Source organism: Sinocyclocheilus anshuiensis, unplaced genomic scaffold (genome assembly GCF_001515605.1).
Source record: "Sinocyclocheilus anshuiensis isolate Anshui unplaced genomic scaffold, SAMN03320099.WGS_v1.1 scaffold928, whole genome shotgun sequence".
Lineage (NCBI taxonomy): Eukaryota > Metazoa > Chordata > Actinopteri > Cypriniformes > Cyprinidae > Sinocyclocheilus > Sinocyclocheilus anshuiensis.
Genome location: NW_015552531.1, coordinates 844609 through 869474, shown reverse-complemented (window position 1 = coordinate 869474; position 24866 = coordinate 844609). Strand labels below are relative to the sequence as shown.

General features: G+C 39.6%; 3 protein-coding genes across 19 annotated transcripts in view; 1 reads left to right on the top strand and 2 right to left on the bottom strand.

Annotated features, from left to right (window-relative positions):
- Positions 1–9712, bottom strand: part of LOC107663665 (connector enhancer of kinase suppressor of ras 2-like) — a 105484-nt gene extending 95772 nt beyond the window's left edge. For all 15 annotated transcript variants that reach the window (XM_016453922.1, XM_016453919.1, XM_016453908.1 and 12 more), the window contains exon 1: positions 9135–9712. In XM_016453922.1, the coding sequence (XP_016309408.1) occupies positions 9135–9198 (64 nt within the window). In that variant the 5' untranslated portion in view covers positions 9199–9712. The remainder of the gene's footprint in view (positions 1–9134) is intronic.
- Positions 9713–13881: 4169 nt separating this feature from the next.
- chrnd (cholinergic receptor, nicotinic, delta (muscle)) lies at positions 13882–21967 on the bottom strand. Of its 2 annotated transcripts, none has more exons than XM_016454009.1 (13): positions 21909–21967; positions 20067–20201; positions 19575–19720; positions 19362–19406; positions 19139–19248; positions 18886–19041; positions 18669–18781; positions 18389–18589; positions 18071–18182; positions 17752–17866; positions 16231–16441; positions 15597–15715; positions 13882–14902 (listed from the first exon to the last, which is right to left on the bottom strand). In XM_016454009.1, the coding sequence occupies exons 2-13, from the start codon at positions 20122–20124 to the stop codon at positions 14720–14722; spliced, it is 1569 nt and encodes a 522-aa protein (XP_016309495.1). In that variant the 5' UTR covers positions 20125–20201; positions 21909–21967; the 3' UTR covers positions 13882–14719. The 2 variants fall into 2 exon arrangements, with proteins under 2 accessions (XP_016309495.1, XP_016309496.1); XM_016454010.1 differs by lacking the exon at positions 21909–21967 and adding an exon at positions 21808–21850.
- Positions 21968–22154: 187 nt separating this feature from the next.
- Positions 22155–24331, top strand: LOC107663707 (calcium/calmodulin-dependent protein kinase II inhibitor 2-like). Of its 2 annotated transcripts, XM_016454011.1 has the most exons (3): positions 22155–22222; positions 22840–22975; positions 23519–24331. In XM_016454011.1, the coding sequence occupies exons 1-3, from the start codon at positions 22190–22192 to the stop codon at positions 23587–23589; spliced, it is 240 nt and encodes a 79-aa protein (XP_016309497.1). In that variant the 5' UTR covers positions 22155–22189; the 3' UTR covers positions 23590–24331. The 2 variants fall into 2 exon arrangements, with proteins under 2 accessions (XP_016309497.1, XP_016309498.1); XM_016454012.1 differs by lacking the exon at positions 22840–22975 and having other exon boundaries at positions 22174–22358.
- Positions 24332–24866: the final 535 nt, after the last annotated feature.

Below are 24866 nucleotides of genomic sequence, written 5' to 3'. Positions count from 1 at the left end.
TCAAGAATGGCCTGTGACGAGGGGCTATCTGGATGTGAAAGTATGCATCCTTCAGGTCCAGAGAAAAGAACCAGTCTCCCGAGCGAATTTGCGCGAGGATCTGTTTCAGTGTAATCATCCTGAACGACCTCTTCATGAGGGCGCGATTCAGGTGCCTGAGATCGAGGATGGGTCGGAGGCCACCATCTCTCTTGGGGACGAGGAAGTAACGGCTGTAAAAGCCTGACTCGCTCTGGGCTGGAGGAACCTTTTGCCAGCAATTTCATCACCTCTGAGCACAGGACGTGAGTGTCCTTGCTTTGCACTGAGGTGGGGACCACGCCGCTGAAGCGCGGGGGTCTTCGAGCGAATTGGAGTGAATATCCTCGCTTTATTATCCCCATAACCCATCTCGACACTCCGGGAATGGCCTGCCAGGCCTCGGCCCGCGTGACGAGGGGTTGAATTAACTCAGGTGACTGGCCGCACGGGAGCAGAACACTTACGAGTGATGGAAGAGGAAGTTTGCTCTCTTTTTTAAAATGTTTGTGTTTTATTATTTTTTCCGCTATCACAGTGGTTGAATGCTTGGGCGCATGAACGGACCTGTTGTTCGCACAAAAGCTGAACGGGGTGTCAAGAGGTGTAAGAGAGGCTGCTTGAGGGGCGGTCCGGCCGTGGCGAGATCTGACCCCATCCTCTTCCTGTCTCGCGGATCAGGATGATGCCTGAGGCGCCGGGCCGAAAAGACCTTTGGGAGAGACTGGAGCATCGAGGAAGGGGATCTTATCCGCATCCTTAATCTCCGTCAGCATCAACCATAAATTGCACTCGAGCACCACAAGGATGGCCATCGATCTCCCGATCGCCTGGGCGGTGGTCTTGGTGGCACGTAGAGCCAGGTCGGTCGCGCTCCTCAGATCCCTGAGGGTAGCGGGTTCCAGGCCAGACTCGTCGGAGGATGCGAGGATTTTGGCCCGGAAGACCTGGAGGACCGCCATAGAATGAAGCGAGCTGAAGTGGTCCTACACGGCTTAGACGGGTGAGCGGCCTTCGCTCTCCAGCCAATGGCCGTGGGCGGGCAGACTGACTCATCTAGGGGAGGTGGCTTATCCTACCCTTTTACTTCAGCACCGTCTATGGAAGTGAGGGTGGATGAAGAAGCAGTACGGAGGCGGGCAGAGTAGGGAGCGCGCCACGATCTGGTGAGCTCGTCGTGGACCTCCGGGAAAAACGGAGAAGCACGCTGACGAGGGGCCTGGCGGGGCCCCGGCAGGAACCATTCATCCAGACGGCTGCGAGAGGGCTCCTCTGGCAGAGTCAGACTCGTGTGAGCTCGCTCGTAGCCGATCGCTCGACCCCTTTGCCCCACTGTTTTTTTCCTCACAGGTCCCTGGGAGGAAGAAAATGGGAGGGCGCGGCGGCGGAGTTGCTCTCTGAAAAGAAAGCGATCCGTGAGCGGAGAGAGGCGAGACTGAAGCTCTCGCAATGGGAGCAAATAGCTCCCATGAGCGCAGCTTCCGCATGGGATTTCCCCAAGCAGGAAACGCACTCCGTGTGGCCGTCATCGGTGTGCAGGGGGGACCCGCACGAACCGCAGTAACGGCGTGGCATTTGCAACAACGCCAATTTGCTCTTTTAGAAGCTCTTTTAGAAATCGCCGGATGGCGGCAGGGGAACCTGACCGGAACTGCTGCGTCGCTGGAGCGGTGGAGAAGCAGGTCAGCCGTGCTGAGATGTCCCGATTCCAGCTGCGAAGGCGTGTCAACGGCGAGCGGCTTCAGATCAGCTTGAGGACGTAGAGTCGTCGCTGAAGGAGAAGAAATCTGAGAATCCTGTGGCGAGCGCCCGCTTATATAGCCAGATGCCCCGCCCATTCTGGCGGGCTTCGTCGCCATTGGTTCGTTTTTTAAGCACTGCACGAACCAATGGCCGTGCAGTTTCACTGCGTGAATGAAAAGGCTTCAGTTCAGGAGAAAAAAGGCTTTTTTCCCATATGCGTCTTAAGCAAGACGCAGTACAAGTGAAGTATCGAAAGGGAACAGCGCAGCACGTACAGTCTCTTACCAAGTACATACCGTATCGGTATCTTTATGGAGGATTTTGCTGAATATTTCTCTCTGTACTGCGGTTCTTCAGTTCTATAAAGTGATTCAGAGATGACTCACACCCTTTACACCCACTGACAGCACACAAACACACTTTTACACTTTTTCACATGCAGGAGGGAAGAGTTGCCCCGAGCCAAGCCACACACCCACACACCCGGCCCTCGAAGCTGCAGCCCAGGACGCAGCGCTAAAGCTCTGCGTGTGTGTATTATCATTCAAAGGTCTTTAACCTCGCTTTCTTCCTCTCGCTCTCTACCATTTCTGTATTTCTGTCACACACACACACAGTCAATCCTCCCCAGCTTTGCCACATGTCAAATGAAATAAAATATTCATGTGTTCCCTTAGGACACACCCCGAAGACAGGCCTGGAATCCCCAAAATGCCTTAGTTGGAGAGCCTGATACATGTGTGTGTGTGTGTGTGTGTGAATACATATGCTCTAATGACCTTCATAAGTGTGTGCTATACATTTCCCACTCAAGTACACTTACTTTAACCATATTAAACATTAGAGAAAGTACCAAACCATTCTGAGCTGAACGCTACAAATGACAGGGTCTCGTTTCAGGCAAATGTCCTAAAAAGCTGTTAATGCACACTGTTAGACATTTCAAAGGGTTTTTACAGTAACTTACTGGCAACATTTACAGTAACAAACTGTATTTGGTTTACAGTTGCAAAAGTTCACTCTCCTGTGATGTGACCCTGTTCCCCTCAAACACACACACACAACGCGTTACTCTGCACAAAACTCCGCATTTGAACAGTCAATAGCAAATACTTTTATTCAATTTGGGCGGCATTATGCTAATATTTCCACATAGTGACGTAGATATGTGGGGGTGTGTTTGAATGAGCCATTATAGGTAGGCGTGGGTGACTCTGAACTTTTATAAAGAATATCTCTTTGGATTTGAGACTTTAGTCTTTGCAACTTTACAGATCTTCTTTATGCACCAAGAGCTTGTAACACTCCAAAGAGAAAGGAAAAATTGAAATCGCATCATATGACCCCTTTAAAATTAGTGACATATTCAGCAGCACGTATTTATAGGCTGCTGTCCCTTTAAATCCGACTGCATGGATCCAGTATAATGATACACATCCCATTTCTTTCTCAGCTGTTTACATTAATTTAAAACACAACCGACTGCGTTTACGAGAATGATTGTCGAGACGGGTACTATTGACATAATTCTGTGTGTATGTGTCTGTTCAAACATGAGGAGATGCGAAAGACGAATCAACTCGGTGTTCGCGCGCCGTCTGAAACGCGTCTCTCTGTGTGTTCGCGCGCTTTGCACGTGTGCGGCAGAATGGAAGATACGCTGTGCGAGAGGCGGCTTGTGCACGCGCTTCAGGTGTGAGAGTCAGACAGCAAGACGAGACCTTGGTAAAGTTACCTCAATGTTAATGGGTAATTTGTTAACTGGTGTGCAAAAAATTTGACAAAACACACACAGACATACTGTACATACATATATTTTTACCTTGCTTGCTGGTCTTATTCTCTCGTAAGGTGCATCGATACACATCGCGGATGTTCTCCGGAACTTTTCCACTCTCACGGGTTCATCCCCGGGCAAAACCCGCATCGCTGCCGCGCTGGTTCCGTGTCTTCCTCGGATGCGAGCGGCACGGTGTGACGCGACAAAAGACAATATAGAACCCATTATAATCAGCGATACTATCTACAATGGATGTGGACAGTAAACTGATGCCCCGGTATATTTCTGACGTACAGTAGTACTACAAGCGCACGTGCTGTTACTGACACGAAGGGCAAACTTATTTGTCAATCATTACAAGCGTTGTAACATGTCCAGTATAGTCTGTCCCAAGCTGTTGCGGCTTTGTAGACATGGTGCAGGGCAAATCTTGTCAATCCAAATGTAAGAAATGAGGAATATAAAACAACCTCAATGGAATGGCGCCACAGAGGCCGTTACGGCAAATACAGTAGTATACAGCAATTTTAAAAAATACAGTAAGTCACTGTATGTGGGGTTTGACGTCACAGAAAATTCCCATGATGCAAAGGGTATTACAGTTATTTACTGTAAAGCGAATTTGCAGTATTATACTGGGTGATATACAGTAAATAACTGTAGAAATTACAGAAATGTCTAACAGTGCACCTTCCTACATGACAATCAATTATGACCGTGTGGAGCGGAGAGAAAGAGACATGCCATTACATGGTCTTTCATCTTTCTGTCAAGATATTTCAGCTGAAGCTGCGATTCTTCTTCTGCTCAATTGGCAAAAAATAAAAGTTTAATGGAAGAATGCCGTAAAGGAAAATTAGTTCAGGTTTTTAGTTCAAAGTAAATGAGCTGAAATTCTTGAAGCGTTTTGAATTATATATAATTGTTAGATCTATGTGCATGTAGCAGCTGTAGCGTCTGCGTAAAATCATGGATGGTCTTTGGGGTTTTATGTCTTAGAGACCCATTTTAGCCTTTTGACATTTGCATATAAATTACAGACATGGCCCCACATGCTACATTTATATGGGTGCTAAATTGCCAATGGTTCCCCTCACTATCAAGGAGATGTTAAACAGCTCCACCACTCGCATCTCCCCATCTGACTTCAAACACATTCCAAAGAGATGTAAATGACCCCCGGGGCCAGGCACCAATGGGCCTGGCGGACCTGCAAACTATACCATACACACAATACACAACACACATACATATAGACCTTTTCTTTATTTAGACAATAATTAATCAGTTACAAATGTATCTGGTATATGCATGTGTTGTTTGTATGTTTCCCTATTAGAGTAGCTGAGTTACCACTCGTTATTTGTATTAGTTAAGCCCTGAATGCTGATATTCAGGTGTATGAATGTATCTCTGGTTTAATATATTAAAAATATTCAAGTTTTGAATATTTTTGACTATTTAAATCAAAATGCTTAAAGTTCTCATTCTGTCATATTTATCTAGTCAAAACAGCATTGGTGTGATGAATGAGTTTCACACTTAACAATGATTATAGAAATAATAAATTATGTATTATATTATTTATATTATTATTTGCAATGATTTTTAATTAAATAAATTATATTGATTTTGATTATATAAGCATCAGCAACTTTACAAGTTAAATGTTTACAATATTGCTGTTTAAATCACAAACACAATATTTGAGATCTTTTTGACCAAATTGTGCAGCTCTTGCAAACAGTCACATACTGAAGCAAACACATTGTTGTTTGTTGGTTTGCAACATCTGTTGATTGTAACCTTTTAACCAGACACTGAGGCCATGCTATTTCAGAATGGAGCAAATCATTCTGTTAAATCTTGTAAGTCTCCAGGGTACAGGCTGATGTACCATTAAATGTCCTGCTGCATCCTCAGCCTCATCTTATAACCACTGTTTATTAAAAGGCCCAGCATATGAGACACCACAACAATTAAACATAGGAAAGTTATATATTCATTCAAAAGCATAAAAAATGCAAGACTTAGGAATCCTCCATTTAACAATAATCAGTCCTAGCACTACGTCTCACTTGCTTGCATCTTCATCTTCACAATCCTTCTCCACCTGTTCTTTCAGCGCCCCACCTCCTTATTAAATGCATATAAATCACGACGCATGCATGTGGTGCTGCTGACGTAGAACATGCATGCGCTGCGCCTTGTTTACGCATATGTCGTGGACTCGTGGTACTCTCGTGAATGGTGGCAGAGAGACTGACACGGAAGAGAAGAATTGTTGAATAAAGTTGTTATTTTTGTTTTATTTGCGCACAAAAAGTATTTCCGTAGCTTCATAAAATTACGGTTAAACCACTGATGTCACATGGACTATTTTAACATTGTCCTTACTACCTTTCTGGGCCTTGAATGTTGTAGTTCCCTTGCTGTCTATGCAGGGTCAGAAAGCTCTCGGATTTAATAAAAAATATCTTAATTTGTGTTCCGAAGATGAACTACATGAGGGTGAGTAATGAATGACAGAATTTTCATTTTGGGGTGAATTATCCCTTTAAAGGCCCATGCACACCAAGGACAATAATGATACCTGTAACAATATAGTTTTAAAAATCGTTTTTGATTTAAAAGAATAGCAGAGTCCACACCACGACCATAACGATAATGGCACAGAGCAGCGATGTCATTGGAATCATTTTCAGATGTGTTTTTCAAGCTGATGAATGCTAAAAACATTAACAGATAATCCTGCTTTAAAGAGCTCGACCATTTAAAGTGGCAGATGGCAAAACTGCATCGCACAATAAACAGATTATGCGTTGTACAGTTTTCTTTATAGTTATCGTTCTTGGTGTGAACAGGCCTCAAGTCTGTTTTTTGTTTTCAGGTGCTGGATATCATTTCCTGGTCTGCAACATGGACAAAATTAGTCTTGTGTCCACATGATCACTTTAAAGTGTCATCATGAACAGACAAAGCTGTTTGAGACTTCCGTCCCACCGTTCTATGGTCTCTTCCAAATGCTTTGCTGATTCTGAAGAAAATGAGTTTGTGCCACTCCAGGCAGCCTTCAGAGCACCAATACACCATTTCAGCATTAGCGAGACTTTAATAATGGCATTTAGAGAGGGCCATAAAGGGGGTGTGCTGAGTGTAATGTGTAGGCCTGGGGGTGTGCGCAGCATGTACATGCATCGATCAAAACACTCACTGACTCTCTGAGTCATAAACTGAAAAATACATTTGCTAAAAGTCACAGATGTAGTTTGACCTAAAGCTCATGTACATATGTACCCCTCCAACACACACACACACACACACACACACACACACAGCAAATAAGCCTCTACTTCAATTCAGACTGAACCAGACTGATTCAGCTACATCCCGTCTGCTGCATTAGCTGTGCTATTAAATTAATCTGCTCTTCACAAGCAGGTAAAATACTGCAGCTCTATCTTTTGCAGGTTATGTGCTTGTAATTGGGACTGTAAATGGGGGCCAGTACCAAGCCACTAATGGGTCTAGGTAGATATTACAGCTTATAAGTACAAGTCTGAATGGATGAATGATGAGACAAATTGATAGAGAGCACAACAATAAATGTAGGCCTAATTACAATCTCTAAAAGTGGTACACAACAATTTAAATCCAAAATGAGGGCAAATAGCCCTTCTTTCCAGTCCTGAAGAAGTCTTCTGCTCTGATGGTTAGTCTCTCAGCTGTTCCTCACAGATGCTCACATTGACGCACAAATGACAAGACACAAACTCTGCATAATTCTAGTACACATGCACATGCAAAAGTCCATAGTTTAATGAGAGAATTTAGTTCCAGACTAAAGCTTTGACCACATATTCAGGACCAAACGTATTCATTTCAGAATCAAACTCATATGTGTTAGTAATCTGAATATAGGGTGATGTTACTCCCCAAATTCTATAGCAGTTGTGAAAAAAAAAACTATTAAAATAGCACAATGTGCTGCTGTCATAACCTTCATTATTTGCAAATGCAGAAAACCTAATGCTATTCTCATATTCTCGCATATTTCTACTTCGTCATTACATATTAGCTCGAAGACATGATATGAAGAACAATTTTATGTCTGAAATCTGATAACAAGCCTTATATCACAGATCTGTGAATCATAATCCCACTGGGATGCGCTCGAATCCTGTCATACAACCTCGATAACTCACTGCTCGATTTGTTATTGTGATGACGAATCTGGACACGCCGCCCACGCCCACGAGAGCAGAGAAGGTGCGTAATTGCCCCCTCCGCCTCCGCGCATCAAAGATTCTGCTTCTCTTCTTCAACTAATACACGATGAAGCTCCTTCACATTGCATCTAAGGACCCCATAAAATCATCCAATTTAATCCGTGTCTAATGAAAAAGCTGGTTTTTGATGCTCTGTCGCCAGCATTGCCATTAGGCCTAACGTTACTGGTAACTTGTTAGTGTACAGCTATGTCATGTTGATTCGGAGTTCAAGCTCCTTAATGTGAAAAAATAAAGCATATACATAAACCCTATCGGATAAGCATGTTATAAACTTCTGAAACACTGGTGTTTCATATTTTAGAGCAGTCTCTGCAACTTATGAAATAACTCAATTAAATCTGTATGTGGAAAAAAAAAATCAGATGTAACCCCCTTTGTAATCCTTAACATTTTCATAAGTAACTGTAATTTAATTACAAATTTTTTCTTAGTAACTGTAACTGATTACAATTACTTTTATTTTGTAATTAAATTATGTAATTCCATTACATGTAACTAGTTACTCCCCAACACTGGTTATAACAAAGTTAAATTCTCATGATTGTAGATAAGTCGCTAATTATCTTCTGTTAGCTGAATTACGTGATTTGATATCTATGGCTTTCAGTGCGGTCGACATTTTAAAGAAATTTCTGTCAGTAACTTAGCCTATTCTGTCGACGTTTCTAACCACTGATAATAGAGAATATTATATATAGATCAGTGTTTCTAACTATATTTAGTGTCCCTAGCTAACCGTCAACTATCTTAACGACATTTTAAAGAAAAAGATTATACATTTGTGAACATCTATAGTAAAGAGATAAATAATTACGTTAATCGTGTTTTGTCCTCATCCCATACCGATCCTGGCGGAAAGCGCTCGCGCAGCGAACTGTTGCTATGGTTACCTCCTCAGGCAAACAGGACTTCTGTTTGCTAGCGGCTATTTAGTGCTTTCCGACTAACTTGTAAAATAACTTTTGTGGATACTAAGTGTTGTCGGAAAACGTTAATTGAAACTAACATACAAGTAAAACAACACATACTTTTAAGACTTTTGTTTTAACTTCCTTCGAATCACTCAACTGAGTGTCAGAGTCCAGCTCATACAGTAGGCTAATTCACACCCTGATTGCCATCATTAACATCAGACATATGTACGCTTCACTGCTTGGAAGAAAAGACATCAAGAATGCCCAACTAGAACATAAATCATCTGATATATCAAGTGAAATGCAAGACATCATGTTCTTTCTTTACTACCTTGCGCCATTAGGTTAGTAAACGATGGGTTTAGGAACCAAAAACGCATCACGTACCTTTCATCCAGTCCACAACTTGACTGGGGCTCCATTTACTAACAGGTTCCATGACGAGAGCCATCGCGAAACTTTCTGTGGTTGCCCCCTTAACACTGCTGCGAGGCGCAGAAGATGTGGTTTAACGCAGCTCTGGGGCGCTCAGATCGATGGTCTTACGTTAAGCGCCTAGATTTGGCTCCCGGTTACGCGATTTCATCCCATCCAGATCTGCGCATCCAACGCGTCACACAGAACGACATCAAGCACATTCCTAACCCTTTACTCCTGCAAACTTAAGTGTTTCTTATTATCAACACCCATATCTAAGAGCCCGAATCTGCTCCCCGTTTCAGTTCAGATCCTGGCATAATGTGCCATGCTCAGCCGGGCCGCCAACAGTCGCGTCTTCATGCCATGCACCAACTGCAGTCTCTCCTGTTTCTCCCTTCCCCTCCCTTCGTTTTCTTCTCCTCTTTAGGGGTCTGTACCTTTCAGAGGTGGACTAGTGGGTATATAGAGTAAGACAGAGAGAAATGTGCGGCGTACCCACGGGGACTCAAGTGAACGTCGTTTCCAAAGGCAGCGGCGAGCGTTGATTCAATTGGGCGCGCGCTCCTCCTGTGGGTGGTGCGGCAAAGTGAATTTGACTCGCGCGCTCGGTTTATTTCCCACGAGGATAAAAGGCTTTCGGCCGTATTCATTTTAATGAGGACACGCTGGTTCGCCCTGCTTCAGAAACTCTTTAAAAGCAGTGCACGCAAAGTATTTGTCTGGAATATGTAATGATGCTCATAGAGGGGCTATATTTGCATGAGACTTGGCCACTTATGGGACTATATGTGGCTAATGTTATGGGGCCGGTTGCATAAAAGGTTTAGACTAGTCTTAAAAGTTAGTCATCTAATTTTGTTCTTTAAGACTGGTCAAAATTTGTAAAATTCAGTTACATAAAAACGTAGATTAGTCTAAGCTGAATTCAAAATATAAGATTACTGCTAACTGCTAGTTGGTCAAACTGGCTCTTAAGACATGGTCTTAACATAGAGGCTAAGTTTATGCAACTGGCCCATGGTCTAAACCAAAATGATGGAGGACTCTGATAGCGTAAACCATAAGAGTTACAGGAATAACTCAAAGATTCATAAATGGGAGGTCAATCGGTGCTAGTTGCCACACATTTCACTCTAGTGAATATTTCTCAGGGTAGGTTTATTTTTGAAAGTCAATTTCTGAAAGTCAAGAACATACCCTAAAGTCTTAAAACGCTATTAAATGGTTTTAATTTCCATGAGAATATGTGAAATATGCAGCTCATTTAACAAAACTTTGTTAAACTAGATGGGAAGTTGCCTCAACTGGAACCTTGCAAAACTGCAAAACCTAAAACTACTGTGGAACACAAAACAAGCAGTCATGAAACAGCAAAAACATTATTTTAACTATTGTTTTGGCCAGAAATGTTGGCCTTGACTCTAAAATGTAAAGAAAAATACCCTTGAATTTCAAAAGAAACACTAGGGTTTTTAGCATAACAATTAGGTAGAAAAACTTTGTTTATTGTGCTTTATTATTGCAGCCATGTCTAAAATAGAAAAACAACTTTCTTTGCCTTAGGAATTCTGTCTTAGACATCTTTAACTGGTTCACTGAAACACAAATATAATAAAGTACTTTGTCATAAGCATTTCTGTTTAAAAAAAGTTGAGAAAATATGTCATGTTTTGCCATATGATGCTGAACAAAACCTTTTTGAGTGTTTTCTACATAAATTGAAGTTGCCTAGCAAACTCATTCAACATGGACAGTTTCGGCAGTTCACCATCATCCCTGGCCTTCATGCTGGCTGCCTATTGATTGTGTTCCAACTCATCCTTACTTCAGAACCAGAGCAGATGGAGCCAGGAGGCTGGAGTCGGGCCCAGATCAGGCCCCAGTATGTCAGCATGAATCATACAACAGATTCTGTGGGACCTCACCATAGAGATTCAGTGATCAGTGGGCTCTGCCCCATAAACCTGCACTCTTAATCACACAGGGTGGAAAGAATCAGATCAGGAAAAAAGGAGCTGTCAGATTCATTTGCAGCACAGTCTGACTCATGGGCTTTTTAGCGCCTGATTTCATATTTGTCCCCTAAGTGTGCTCTTTTAGCAGAGCTGTGTGTGGCCGCAACTGCTTTTGAAACTGATCTTTGTCACAGTGTATGACATTTTAGTTCTATTCTCGCACATTTGGGATAGTGTGCCCCCTTCTGATCATACAGAGACATGAGCAAAATTTGCAGTCCTTTTCTAGCACTTTTAAGCAAAACAAAAAAGATTGATCTCACTTTTTATGTATGTTTTCTTTAATAGTATTGCCAGGCAGGTTTACTAATGTACTGTATATACGAGTTGTGATCTCGTAATAATCACATGCTTAGAATGAGATCTGGATATCATAGTTTTAGACACAACAGAAAAGCTTGTCCTTTGTTCTTGGACAAGTGCTATGAGAAGCAGGGAAAGCACTGCTTCCCGAGGTAATTGAATGTCAGATAGAAAGATTCTGTCAGCTCTGCTTCCTTATGCTGTTTTTGCTGTGCAAACAGGGTGGTAAACAAACACCTCCAGATGGATGGAGGGGGGACCGGCTTCAGAACGCATTGCTGCTTTTGAGTGGGAGGAACTAGAGTTTTTTTTATTTCCTGCTGGCCTAGATATTGTGGAGACGTTAAATTTATTCCCCAATCCATGCTGCTCCTACTCTATTCAAATGGCAAAAAAAGAGAGCGTTTGCTGTTTTGGAAAATGAAGTGGGTTAGCGGTGCTGTCTGACAGCTGCCACAGGGCTGCTTATCCCTAATAAACAAAGCTGGGTGGAATATGTTTGTGTGGCACCAAGATACCTGTGTGTCCTGAGAACAAGCTGAGAGGTTGCATACTTGTTCCCTTTAAGCCAGAGTTTCCTTTTGGAAGCATGTTGTTAAGGAATGGTCGGTATCTCTGTCATGCTGCCAGTTATTACAGAAATTTTCTCCACAGTTTGTAAGGAACAAACAAACAAATATGTTTTTACAAGAATAAAAATGTAAAATACATACTAAAAAAAAACATTACTCATGTTAACATGGCAGTATATAGGGACAGAAAGCTGTCCTTTTAATCACTAACAAATCAAAACTACATTAACAACAATTTGATTCATAAATAGGCAGATGAACAGAAAAATACATTGCAACTTAGCATACAAGTGTGCACAAACCCATAAATAAGTACAAACACTCCAAAATATATATTCCAAAAAAACATTGATATGTACTTTTGATGTTTTCATGTAGGTTAATGTTTTGTAGCTCTTTGATTGGAAAATGTGTTTACCTGCAGAGTGAGAGTCCTTCACAAGACTTTATACGTGCAGGTGTTGAACTTCAAGTCCTTATCGCTGGCAAACATTAGGATGATTTTGCAGGAATGTTTCTGATTGTAGATAAATATTCACTTAATCCATCATTCTGTTTGTTCTCTGTGTTATGAAGTATCGTGTTACTGTTTTATTAAGTCACAAAAAGAACTGCCCGAATGATTCGGACTGAATTGCGACCCAGTTTTTATGAACCAGTTAGGGTTTTGTTAACGCGCTCATCAATTCATGGGAACAAACTATCTAAAAAAGAGTGTTTCCTTCACGGACTGGGCATTGCAAGTTGAGATTCTAATCAGATTCCAGAAATTATGGGAAATGCGATTGATGATTAACATATTTACAAATATAAAATGTAAGAATTCGTAAATGTCCTTTAACAAAAAGATGAGCTTTACATTTCTGCTTTTAGTACATGATACTTTCTTACATTAGTGTTACTCAACTAAAGATTGATAGATCACTTTGGTTCAGTAGTCACAATGCATGTTTGATGAGCCTTCTTGAAGCTATTGGTCTCGCTGGTTTGAGCTTTTCTCTCTCTTTCTCTCGCTATAATAGCATAACCACTCTGCTGATGGATGGCCGTTTCCACAAAGCTAAACAAACACTCTCCAATAGAGCGATTGCAGGCCATTAAGCCATTCTATCAAGACCAATGGACAAATGTCTAGAGGAGCTGGGGTCCCTGTGGTGGGGATGTAGATCTATTCTTCGGCCCCCCACTGTCAGCAACTTTGGATTAATCTCCAGTTTAGATTTCAGATCCAATCTCAAAGCCAATTTGTGTGGACCACAGTAACAAGGTTTTTAAGAGTCAATCGATCAAAGTTACTACCAACTTCCAGATAATTTTCCAGACATGACAGAGCACCGAGTTATTTTCACTTAATAACTCACAGCATGTGGACTATTAATTATTCATTTCACAACTTCAGCAAGGGTTGAGCTGGAGGCAAGGGCCTTGGACTGTAATGGCGAGAAAATCCTAATTTCATCTAAATGGGGGCAAATACACTCTAGAGAGGACAGTGTGGCCTCCTATCTGAGGCTTGGTCTTTTCTGCAAAAAAAAAATAATGACAGTCTGAGTTTACTAGAGCCTCCAAGCAGTGGCTTAAATAACAAGATTGTGTGTGTACTGATAGGGAGAGAGTGCTAAATTGGACTATTTGTGCAAGTCAAGGACAGTCTCCTTTTTTTTTTTTTTTCTTCACATGGCAGACAAAAATTAAGCAAAAAATCCCATTGACTTGCATTAAAGTGGGGGAAAAATATAAAGGTGGGCTCTTTTGACTGGGGACAGTAAGTGACCCCCTAGCAACCACCCAATGCACCCTAGCAACCATATAGCAACACCCTGGCAACAACCACAAACCCTTGTATCATGACAGTGACATTTGCATGGGTAGGTTTGCACACAAAATCAAGTTTTCTCCATTTCAAACCTGTTTTTACCGTGTCTGCTTCTCTGTGTTTCCACCACCAAGGAAGATTTATGTACTTTAATGACAGGATGTATTTTAGACCTAAAGATTGAATGAATCAACTATGGTCTATTACACTATGCATAATCAAACCTCTATATTTTTCACTCCAGTGGCTTTTCTCCTTCTCCTGTCCCTGTGGTGCTGTATAATAGCTCAAGTACTTCAATAACACACCAGTGAACAGATTTTGAGTGCAATACTACACCCTAGTGGTGAAACATTGCAGTGCAGTATTTATGATTTATTTATATAATTGCATAACAGACTTTCAAGCTGGTTTGTGAGCTGTTCCATTTATAACTGTATGTTTATAATTTAAAATAGTGGGTTCTACTTTCCTTGCATGTCCATGATCCTCTCAATGGATTAGGTTGTTTCTGTTCTGAACATGTCCCAGTGAGATTGTTCTGCAGTAACAACACAGCAAAAATGGCTGTGGAAAAACTTTGATTACCCACTGAAACAACAATTACACCCAGGAGGAAAAGACAAGAATTATTATTTTATTCCCCTTCTCACAGCAGAAGAGGTTCATTTGGCACACTTATTAAACCACATACATAATATAAGTAATCAAGCCTGCATAAGCCTAAATGGAGAGTAATTTATATTCATGCTTTGCATTGCTGTCAGAATATCCTTTATGATATTTCACAGAGCGCTGGGGCTATTATTCATTATTCATCTAGCACACTGGTGTGGTGTACAGAGGTCATGAAAAGCGCTTGTTTTCTTCTGTATAGGTGAAAGTGTCTCCCTGGAAGGGCAGCGCTGGTGGCTGGTTGTAGATGCCCATCAGGAAGATGCAGATGGTTCCTAACGTCATAACTGGAGTGACCACATAGAAGCAGAGTCGGTCCACTGTCCTGGCAATCCCACTCCAGTTGTCCTTTTCCTGAAGTAGAAACATGTGTTAAGCTTGTGGGAAAAAATGTATATTTATATTTAAAAAATAAATAAATAATTCAATAAATTTTTCACACAGCACCATCTAGTTATGGTCATGTTGTGCATGTGCTTAATGTAATTAAATTAATCATTAAAATAAATGGATTAAGAATTTATTAAATTAATAATTAAGTTAATTAAAATATAATTTTATAAGATAAATTCATAGTGGAAACTAATATTTATATGTATTTCTTTATATATGCAGTCTACTCTATCATTATTAAAATATGATAATATTTAGAATTTGATTTAATTTATACAATAAATAATAATAGAATAAAAGTATAACATATATTACATAATATATCATTATATTAATATAATATATTAATATATTAAAGGATCCAAACAAAATGAACAAACAAACAAAAAAGATAAAAAAAAAACATCACTACAAATGATTCAGAAATACTAGATGCAACTATTATTTTTGTTATTTTATTTTTGTTTTGTGATACCTTAATTACTATGAAACCCTGCTGTATCAAATATTCTTAACACATTTTGTCTAAAGGTTTAAAAGTCTGTTTGGTTAAAAACAACAACCACACTTTTTATGAATTATTTTATATGTCAAGCTTTACAGGGTTAAAAGAGGAAATCATCTCCTGCAAAGTTGGATTTAATTGTCTTCTTACCTCATTATAGTCATTTTTGTCGTGCATGTGCTTAACGATGTAATTGGCTCCTTCCACCGCTGGCTTCATCTCGTTGTACAGCTGTTCCGACACCTCTGAGTCATTACTGGATGTGTAGGCTGTGAAGAATTTACTCTTTAAATGGTATTAAACGGTGATAACACTTGTGCCGAGTTCACACTGCACGATTTTAGCCCGATTTTTCACTCGCCGACAGGTTTTGCGAAATCGCCGACAAATGCCCGAAATCGGAGGCAAATCGGTGCTCGTTCACGCGAGTGACAATCACGCAGTGTGAATTATCAAAGACGCGATTTGAGGGAATCGCCGACACGTCGCCGACGCCCGCGAAATATTTGGCATGCTAAATATCTGGACAATCACGCAGTGTGCAATGAGTTTTGACTGAAAAACACATCGGCGATGACCTACAGCCATGCAGTTTGAATCCCCCTGTCGCCGATCCATCGTGCAGTGTGACCACAGCAGTAACTGAATGCTACCCCAGATAGTCACGCAGTGTGAAACCAACGGCGATCCGATGAGTTTGAAAATCGTGCAGTGTGAACTCGGCATTACTTAAATATCATCATAATGTGAGTTTAAAATGTCATGCTGATCATGTGGGACTGACTAGCTTTGGGAGTGGGGCGTGCAGCCATGCCATGCCTCTCAGACTGCTTCTCAAACATCAGTTCGCTGCGTGATTTAACACTATAGTACTCCTCGGCCTGGGCGATGTACCCCACTGAGCTGGAACGCCGCGGCAGCGCCCCCTCCAGGCTAGGTTTGTCATCGGATGGACGGGACATGCGGAGTAGACGAGGCAGTCGCTCCAAAAAGAACTGTAGCAGACAAGATGAGCAGTCTTTAAAGAAATAGTGCAAATGAAAATTTGCTAAAAAAGTAATCACCCTCAGACCATCCAAAATATAGCTGAATTTGTTTCTTTGTTAGAACAGATTTGGAGAAATGTAGCACTACATCACTTGCTCACCAATGGATCCTCTGCAGTGAATGGGTGCCATCTGAATGAGAGTCTAAACAGCTAAATATATAAAAATGATTTAAAAAAATCATAACAATCACAAAAGACTTCAATCCTTCACTATTGTGTAGTGGAGTATTGTGGAGTACTATAGTGTTAATGTCTTTAAGTAAAAAGCCGTGTGTTTGTCAGAAACAAATCCACATAGGATGCTTCGAGGGTGAGTAAAACACAAGCCAATTTTCATTTTTGGGTGAACTAATTAAGTTGTTTTAACTTTAAACTGTTGCTTCTGGCCAAAATCCCTAATAATGCTTTCTCCCATGAAAAAGTCCATGCCCTGTTGTCCTCTCACATCCAAATCCACTAACATTTTTTATAGAACTGTTTTGGACTGTTTTCGCTTGAAAATGGTGCTTAATCTGTGCATATCTCTCTCCTGATTCAGAAAACATTTTCACTGGAGAAAGCAGTATTATGGATATAGGACTTGTGTTTTGGCCGGAAGCAAAGAAGTTAAAAAGAAGTTGAATTTGTTTCTTACAAACACACAGCTTGTAGCTTTTCAACTGGATTTGTGTGGATCTCATATAGATTTTTATGATGTTTTTATCAGCTTGGACTCTCATTCTGATGGCAACCATTCACTGCAGAGGATCCATTGCTGAACAAGTGATGTAATTCTAATGTTTAATACATCTACATCTTGGACATCCTGAGGGTGAGTACATTTTCAACAAATTTTCATTGACGAATTGCTTTTGTTTCTCTTTTTAAGTTACTTTGGATAAAAGCATCTGCTGAATGCATAAATAAGTAAAAATAGATAAATGTAATCTTTAGCAAATCTCAGTACATTATAATGTGAGATCAAAATTCATCGAAAGTATTTAAATTACTTGATTTTGCTATTGTTAGTGTTTTATTTTTTATTTATTTAGACAAAATACTACAGAATGTTAATGGTGAACATGAAGTGAAAATAATTTTTAAAATTCTCTATGCATATGCTATGCAAATTTCTCCATGCATATGCTGCTACTATTACACACCATCAATAAAAAAGCAAAATTTTTGGACACAATAGTCTAAGTTGATTATGCATGAGATTATCAGCTTCACATGCAAAAAAACGTAATTATCGCACAGACAAGAGAGGTGCCTGACCTCTTTGGTCCATTCGGTCATGACATGGGTGCTGGGGGTCCGAAAATGCAAGTTGAGCACAATTACGCAATTCAGCACCACCACAGTGACCAGTACCATGATAAACATCAGATACCTGTCAAATTCAAAAAAATTAATTTTATTACTATTTTATTCATTTTATTACTATTTTACTGTTGCTAATAGATAAATAACTTCTTTAAAAAACACTGTGTATGTGTTTAAAATCAATACTTTAGTATCGTCAATAGCTTTGTGAATTTATTCTATATTAGTGATACTGAAACATTCTCATGCAATATATCTGATATTGGCATACTTCACAATTAAGGGAACTGCCATAGACGTCTCAGGCAGACGCTGTGAAATTAGCAGCAGAAACACAGACAGAGCCAGCAGCACAGAGATGGACAATGTCATCTTCTCACCACCTGAAACAGGAAAAAGATGTAATGACATACCGTTTTGTAACATATATGGATTTTAATATATGTAACAAACAAACATATATGTATTCTGATATATGTAACAAACATATTAACTGCTTCTTTCAATACCCTGTCATGGTATTTCTGTCATATTGTGACAATATGGGGTCTATGAGCTTTAAAGTGTAGTAAACGGCAGGATCACTCACTGTCTGCAGGCAGGTAGTAGACGAGAGAGGCCAGGAAAGAGATGAGCACGCAGGGAATGATGATGTTGACAACGTAGAACAGAGGTTTACGTCTAATGATGAGGTAAAAGGTGATATCCTGGTGCTTGTTGCTTTCCATTGGGATGTTTTTATAAATGTTTTTCCTGGCAGGCTTGTGAACAATTTCCCACTCACCATTTTCTGCAAGAAAGGAGACAGATAGATTGTGTATTTGGATGAAACAGCAGAAAAAGATACAAATCTTTCTGTCAGATCTCACCTGTGAATCCCTCAGGATCAATAATGATCCATTCCACCTTGTAGGACTTTGCATCCTCGTCCTGCTCCTCTTTCAGATGTAAGCTAATCTCTTTGGCATTGTAAGTTAATGAGCTGATAGAGACAGAATGAGTGTTGTGGGGGTCATTAAGCAATAAAATACATGAAGTAATTCATGTAGCGGGTAATAATATGTATAAACATACTACAAAATGTACCTAAACTTTAGTGAGCAGTTCTGCCAATCAAAAGGGAAGTAGTTGACGTTTATAGAGCAGGAGCTTCTAAATATAGCTGGAGGCAACCAGTACACATATCCACTGGGATAGATCAATACGTTGCAGTAATAGGCCACCTGGAACTGGGCATCATTGCTATTTTAAAGAACCATGAAATAAAAAATTAATGTAACTACTTTCATACAAAACATATATATCGAGGAATAAAACATGACGGAGAAAGATAGCCTACTTGTTTTCAAGAACAATCTCTGGTAACCACACCATACTTGGCGGCAGGCGCAGAACAGGAATGTTATCAAACTCTGTTTCATTCCACTCAAGTCTATAATCAGTCCAGCCCTTAAGAAAACAGGAGAGATATATATTAGTGAACACATATATTCTATATTAAATACTAAACAAAAAAGATATAAATAAAACAATACTTTAAGGAATTCATATAATGTACTTACATGCTCCATCCACACATTTGTTAGTAATGTTTCATCAACTTCTTTCTGTCATGGAAAAACATCTTTGTTAGACAGATTGGCACAGTATCAGACAATATTTATTTGACACTCTATATTACAGTATGAAACAGTCCATACTAATATTTCTGGTTTATAATATCTCCCCTGCTCTGTGTACAAAAACTGTTTACAGTGGCAATATTATGTACTCACCAAGGAAATCAGATTAGAAAGTGTCAGTGCCAGATAAATATCTACAGTATCATCTTTATTTTGGACCGGACGAAGCTCTTTGTTGTAGCCACGCTCCTTAAAAAGATAGTTGATGAGGCGTTCCTCTTCATTCCGGCCCCAACATTCTGCAAAACAGAACACATCTTCACCTTTCAGAAAGTTTGATCAAATATATGTATTTGGGTACCACATTTTTATGAAGAAAATAGCTATATGGATGTAGTACTCTTACAAAACAACAAAATTGTAGAGGTATGCTACTCTAAAAGTATTTTACATTGTCATCGTAAAAACATAATGATCATATTCTACTAATTCAATAACAATCTTTTATATAATGCCATCAGCATTCAGTCCTTAGTTAAAGTGCTATAACTTACCATTTAGTAGTTGTGTTACTATATAAGCATGAAAGAACAGCTGACAGATAGAGGATATTAAGCTATTAAATATTTATTTAGTTTGTCCTACCTTGGAGAAAGAAGAAAATCAAGGACACCGTCAACAGATGAAGAAAGCTTCTCATCATGTCATGCAGTTGTATGACTTCCTATCACTGTTTTTGTCGTGCCCATCCAGGGCTTTTCTGAACAGCTTTTCCCTTGACTGACACAGACAGATGTGGAATCAATCCGGAGAGGAAAAAAGCACACACATATTGTCCAATGTTGACTACCTGCACTAAAGAGACTGTAGGAGGTGCTCAACAATATTTAAGGGCCCAAAATGAGTGAGCGAAGTGGTCAAGAAATATATATGTCCTTTTCCCAACACTCGTTCTTATCTCAACCAAAAAGCCGACCCAAACCACCCCTCGTAAGCTGTGAGATGCCAACAGCACCGCTCTCCACTTTTGTCCAAATGGCTAGTCTAAAAATGGATCAACAACATTCCAGTGGTGATCCTACAGCAGGCCACCTGTCACCGAAACCGAATGTGTTTGCACAGACTGTGAGTCTTTAAAGGGGTCATAGGATGCCAATTTTCCACAAGTTGATATGATTCTTTAGGGTCTTAATGAAAAGTCTGTAACATAGTTTGGTTAAAATTTCTCAATGTTAGTTTAAAAAACACCTTTTTTACCCTGTCAAAAACAGCTCTTTTCAGATCAAGCCGTTTTTGTAGCATTTTCCTTTAAATGTTAATGAGCTATGCTGACCCCGCCCCTCTCTTCCGAGCTGCTCTCAGAGAGACTGTTTACTTTAGCCGCATGCATCGTGAAACTTGCTAATTAGCACATTATTAGGAAAGGGTGTTTGCAAAGATTCATTACAAATCATTATACTCACTTCTTCTGTAGATGAGGCTGGATCATGAATGATTCGCTCGAACATAGACGCATTTATGTGTCTGTGTGACGTCACACAGACAGGCATCTGAGATCGGCTCGATTTGAAAAAGGGGAAAACATTTAACTAGATTAAAAAAAAAATACTGGATGGATTTTTATCATTATAGGGTGGCTGTGTACACACACTGCCAACACACATGTACAACTTGTAAAAGTGCATGTAGCATCCTATGACCCCTTCAAGGCAAAAGTCAGATCTGTTGGAAGCCGTCAGTGCTGGCTGACATGAGTTTGAAAAGAGAGTTGGATTGTCATGTTTTCATCAGGTTTTTTTTTTTTTTTTTTTCTACTATACAAGCTCTAGGATGTATTGAAAATGCCCAGCAGATGGAGCCAAAAGATAACTCAAGGATTTTAACTAGGAGACAACAGAGCAACGCCAGGATGGGCAGCAGCTTTTCACATATTTAACCATATTTACTCTAAAAATTGGGATTAGTCTTAAATTGTGTATTTTAGATAATGTGATTCTGAATTCACTGATAAGTAAAATAAATAAATAAGCGCTGCTATATCTGGTTTTATTTGTATTTTAGTCAAATTTTCATTCTTGTTACTTTACTAAGTACTTAAAAGCCGACAAGAGCTGATTAATGGCTATTAGTTAGTAAAACTGGGTGTCATCAACAATTGGAATACATATTGGAAATAAATAGTCATCTGAACCACATATTTGCAATTGGTTACCAGTAACAAGCTACTTGGAACTATTGGGATGCGGAATAAGGAATAAACACAAATTAATAATTTATTTTGGAGTAAACAATGATATCAAGAGATACTAGTCAATAATTGATTACTTTCTAGTAATAAGTACTAGTAAAATAGATAGGCCTACTAGTTTAATTCCTAGTTACTTACTATAGTAAGCTATTGTTCAGCTACTGTCTTTCACTCGCGCATCTTTATTTATTTATTTCTCCCTACTCCCTCCCCCTTCAAACTCGGATGAATGACTTCACTTTTCTTTCTGGGTTTCCTTTATGGTCTCGGGATCTCCCTGTATTTCTCACAAGAGCTCATCTGCAGGCGGACGCATCCCTCCTCTCTCCGGTACAACCGACGGTTCGGTTAGGAGAGCAGCACGACTGGACCTGCTGATAGTTGTTCCAGGGTCTTAGCTGGACTGTATTTTCCGACACTGAGTAAAAAAAGTAGTAGTTTAGAAAGACTTTATCCATAACTACCTACAAATAATATTCGCTTTTCCCCACGACCTTAAGCTGGGAACTTGAGTATAGCCATGTCCGAAGTGCTGCCATACAACGAGGGGAAGATGAACGGCTACGGGGCGGACAGTGATGTCAGTCAGCTCTCCTTCAGCTGTCGACTGCAAGACACGAACTCGTTCTTCGGAACATCACAGTCCAAAAGGCCACCGAAACTCGGGCAGATTGGCAGGGCAAAACACGGTAGGTATCAAGCGGGTTAATAACTTAAAAAAATAAATGTGTACTATATGCAATCACCATAACGTATCAAAATTGAACTTACATGTAACGATGACTAATAAACATGACAAACAGTGCACAAGGTTACGCACACAAACACAAATTAACATCAGGTAAACACATGAGACAAAAACAGTAATAGTAATACAAAAAAAAAAAGCATAAATATGAATATGAAGAAATAAATCTGAAGAAACTGTAAAATATACGCTTTAAAAAAGAAGAAAATTAAATCTGATGCAACATGGAGAGAACTCTTGGAATATACAAATAAGCAATATGAATTTACAGTAAACATACATGCATTGTCTTTTGTGTATTTTGTCTATATCATTATTTTTCCATTAAAATTATGGTTTTCATAGTGTACATACATTTAAAACAAAAAAAAAAAACAGCTCTTGATAGCACATCCGAAGTGCTGCCATACAACGAGGGGAAGATGAACGGCTACGGGGCGGACAGTGATGTCAGTCAGCTCTCCTTCAGCTGTCGACTGCAAGACACGAACTCGTTCTTCGGAACATCACAGTCCAAAAGGCCACCGAAACTCGGGCAGATTGGCAGGGCAAAACACGGTAGGTATCAAGCGGGTTAATAACTTAAAAAAATAAATGTGTACTATATGCAATCACCATAACGTATCAAAATTGAACTTACATGTAACGATGACTAATAAACATGACAAACAGTGCACAAGGTTACGCACACAAACACAAATTAACATCAGGTAAACACATGAGACAAAAACAGTAATAGTAATACAAAAAAAAAAAGCATAAATATGAATATGAAGAAATAAATCTGAAGAAACTGTAAAATATACGCTTTAAAAAAGAAGAAAATTAAATCTGATGCAACATGGAGAGAACTCTTGGAATATACAAATAAGCAATATGAATTTACAGTAAACATACATGCATTGTCTTTTGTGTATTTTGTCTATATCATTATTTTTCCATTAAAATTATGGTTTTCATAGTGTACCATACATTTAAAACAAAAAAAAAAACAGCTCTTGATAGCACATTTTCCTGCTGACACAAATAGATAAATGCCATTTTTCTTGCCTTTATGCATGCTATTTAAAAGCTCTAAACATCTGTGTCCTCTCTCCACAGTGGTCATTGAAGATGACAGAATAGACGAAGTTCTCAAAGGGATGACAGACAAGTCATCTCCCGGCATGTAAACTTGAACGATTATACCTCGTCAACCTTTTCTTTTAATCACCGGTTTGAAGCACTCGTCGCCTGTGCATGTGAACGAGAGGTGAAGATGATGGTTCAGTGTACGAGTACAGGACAAAGGATGAAGAGCCACTCTGGACAATGGGTTAAAATAGCGACATTTGAAGATGCTGGCAATTCTCCAACTGAAACCCATCCCAAACCGCTGCTGTGAAGAAAGCCTCCCAAGATTTCTGGTCATTTAGCCCCTCGTCTCGTAGACGCCGTGGGTCTGGGTGTGAGATTTCATCACGACATCAACAAACAGAAGCCCCTGTTTCATAGGCATCTATGAGCTGCTCGTTCAAGGGAGCTGTCCAGTTCAGCACCTGACGCACAACTTGACTGTCTTTCCAGAGAAATAAGCTATATTTATATCTTGCATGGAAATGGGATGATGTATGTAATCGAGGGAAGATTAATTACATGTTTTATTCACTTCCTTCACATCTACATCCATTCCATTTTCAATCCTTGACTGATCATATGCCCAAAATACATTTTATAGCCAACAAAGCCACTCAACGCCAGCAAGGAAGATCTGAAGAATCAGCAATGGAGGGAAAATGAGAAGGAGTACTTCTTGTTTGATTTATTGCGTCTTTTCTATGACTGTTTATTTGTTTGGCGTCGTGTATAGATTAATATATACGGTTCTCTTTGCATGAACTTCTCTCTTGTGCCATTGCGGGTGTTTCCACCTCTTTTAAAAATGTGTTTTTACCGAAATCATTTGTATTTTTTATATTTGAATATTTGTTACTCAGAACAATATTAATAGTTCATCGACACGCACAGCGTATGTGAGGGTACAGAGGCATAAAACATAATCATAAAGGACAGACTGAATGTTATTTTGGGGAGGGTGTTTCACACATCAGCATTAACACGCTTTCTGTTGCAATAAGTGATCATGCCTTTGTTGATAATGAAATGGTTTTGAAATATAATTTCAGAGTATGTTCAACAGCACTCTCACTGTAATTACATCAGTTTTTTTTTTAGCATCTCAATTGATTATTTATTTGTTTGTTTGTTTTTGTATTATTTTAAAATGTTCAGTGTGTGGTTTATTGTGCATGGAATATTTTTCAAGCTTATGACCAATTTATGAAGCAAAACATTGTACACAAATGTCTCTACATTCTACAAATGAATGAATAAATGAATTCAGATGATTGATTCATCATGAGGTTTCTTTCTTTATTTTTTAACTTAAATAACTGGGAAAAAATGAGAA

What these genes read in the sequence shown, in the direction of transcription:
- chrnd (XM_016454009.1), bottom strand. Translation starts at nt 20,124, where the DNA reads ATGATGAGAAGCTTTCTTCATCTGTTGACGGTGTCCTTGATTTTCTTC. An exon ending in CTACTACCTGCCTGCAGACA is followed by an intron (nt 18,183 to 18,388) that starts GTGAGTGATCCT and finishes TTCCTGTTTCAG; the next exon opens with GTGGTGAGAAGATGACATTG. An exon ending in ACAAAAATGACTATAATGAG is followed by an intron (nt 14,903 to 15,596) that starts GTAAGAAGACAA and finishes TTTCTACTTCAG; the next exon opens with GAAAAGGACAACTGGAGTGG.
- LOC107663707 (XM_016454011.1), top strand. Translation starts at nt 22,190, where the DNA reads ATGTCCGAAGTGCTGCCATACAACGAGGGGAAG. An exon ending in TGCCATACAACGAGGGGAAG is followed by an intron (nt 22,223 to 22,839) that starts ATGAACGGCTAC and finishes AACGAGGGGAAG; the next exon opens with ATGAACGGCTACGGGGCGGA. An exon ending in GATTGGCAGGGCAAAACACG is followed by an intron (nt 22,976 to 23,518) that starts GTAGGTATCAAG and finishes CTCTCTCCACAG; the next exon opens with TGGTCATTGAAGATGACAGA.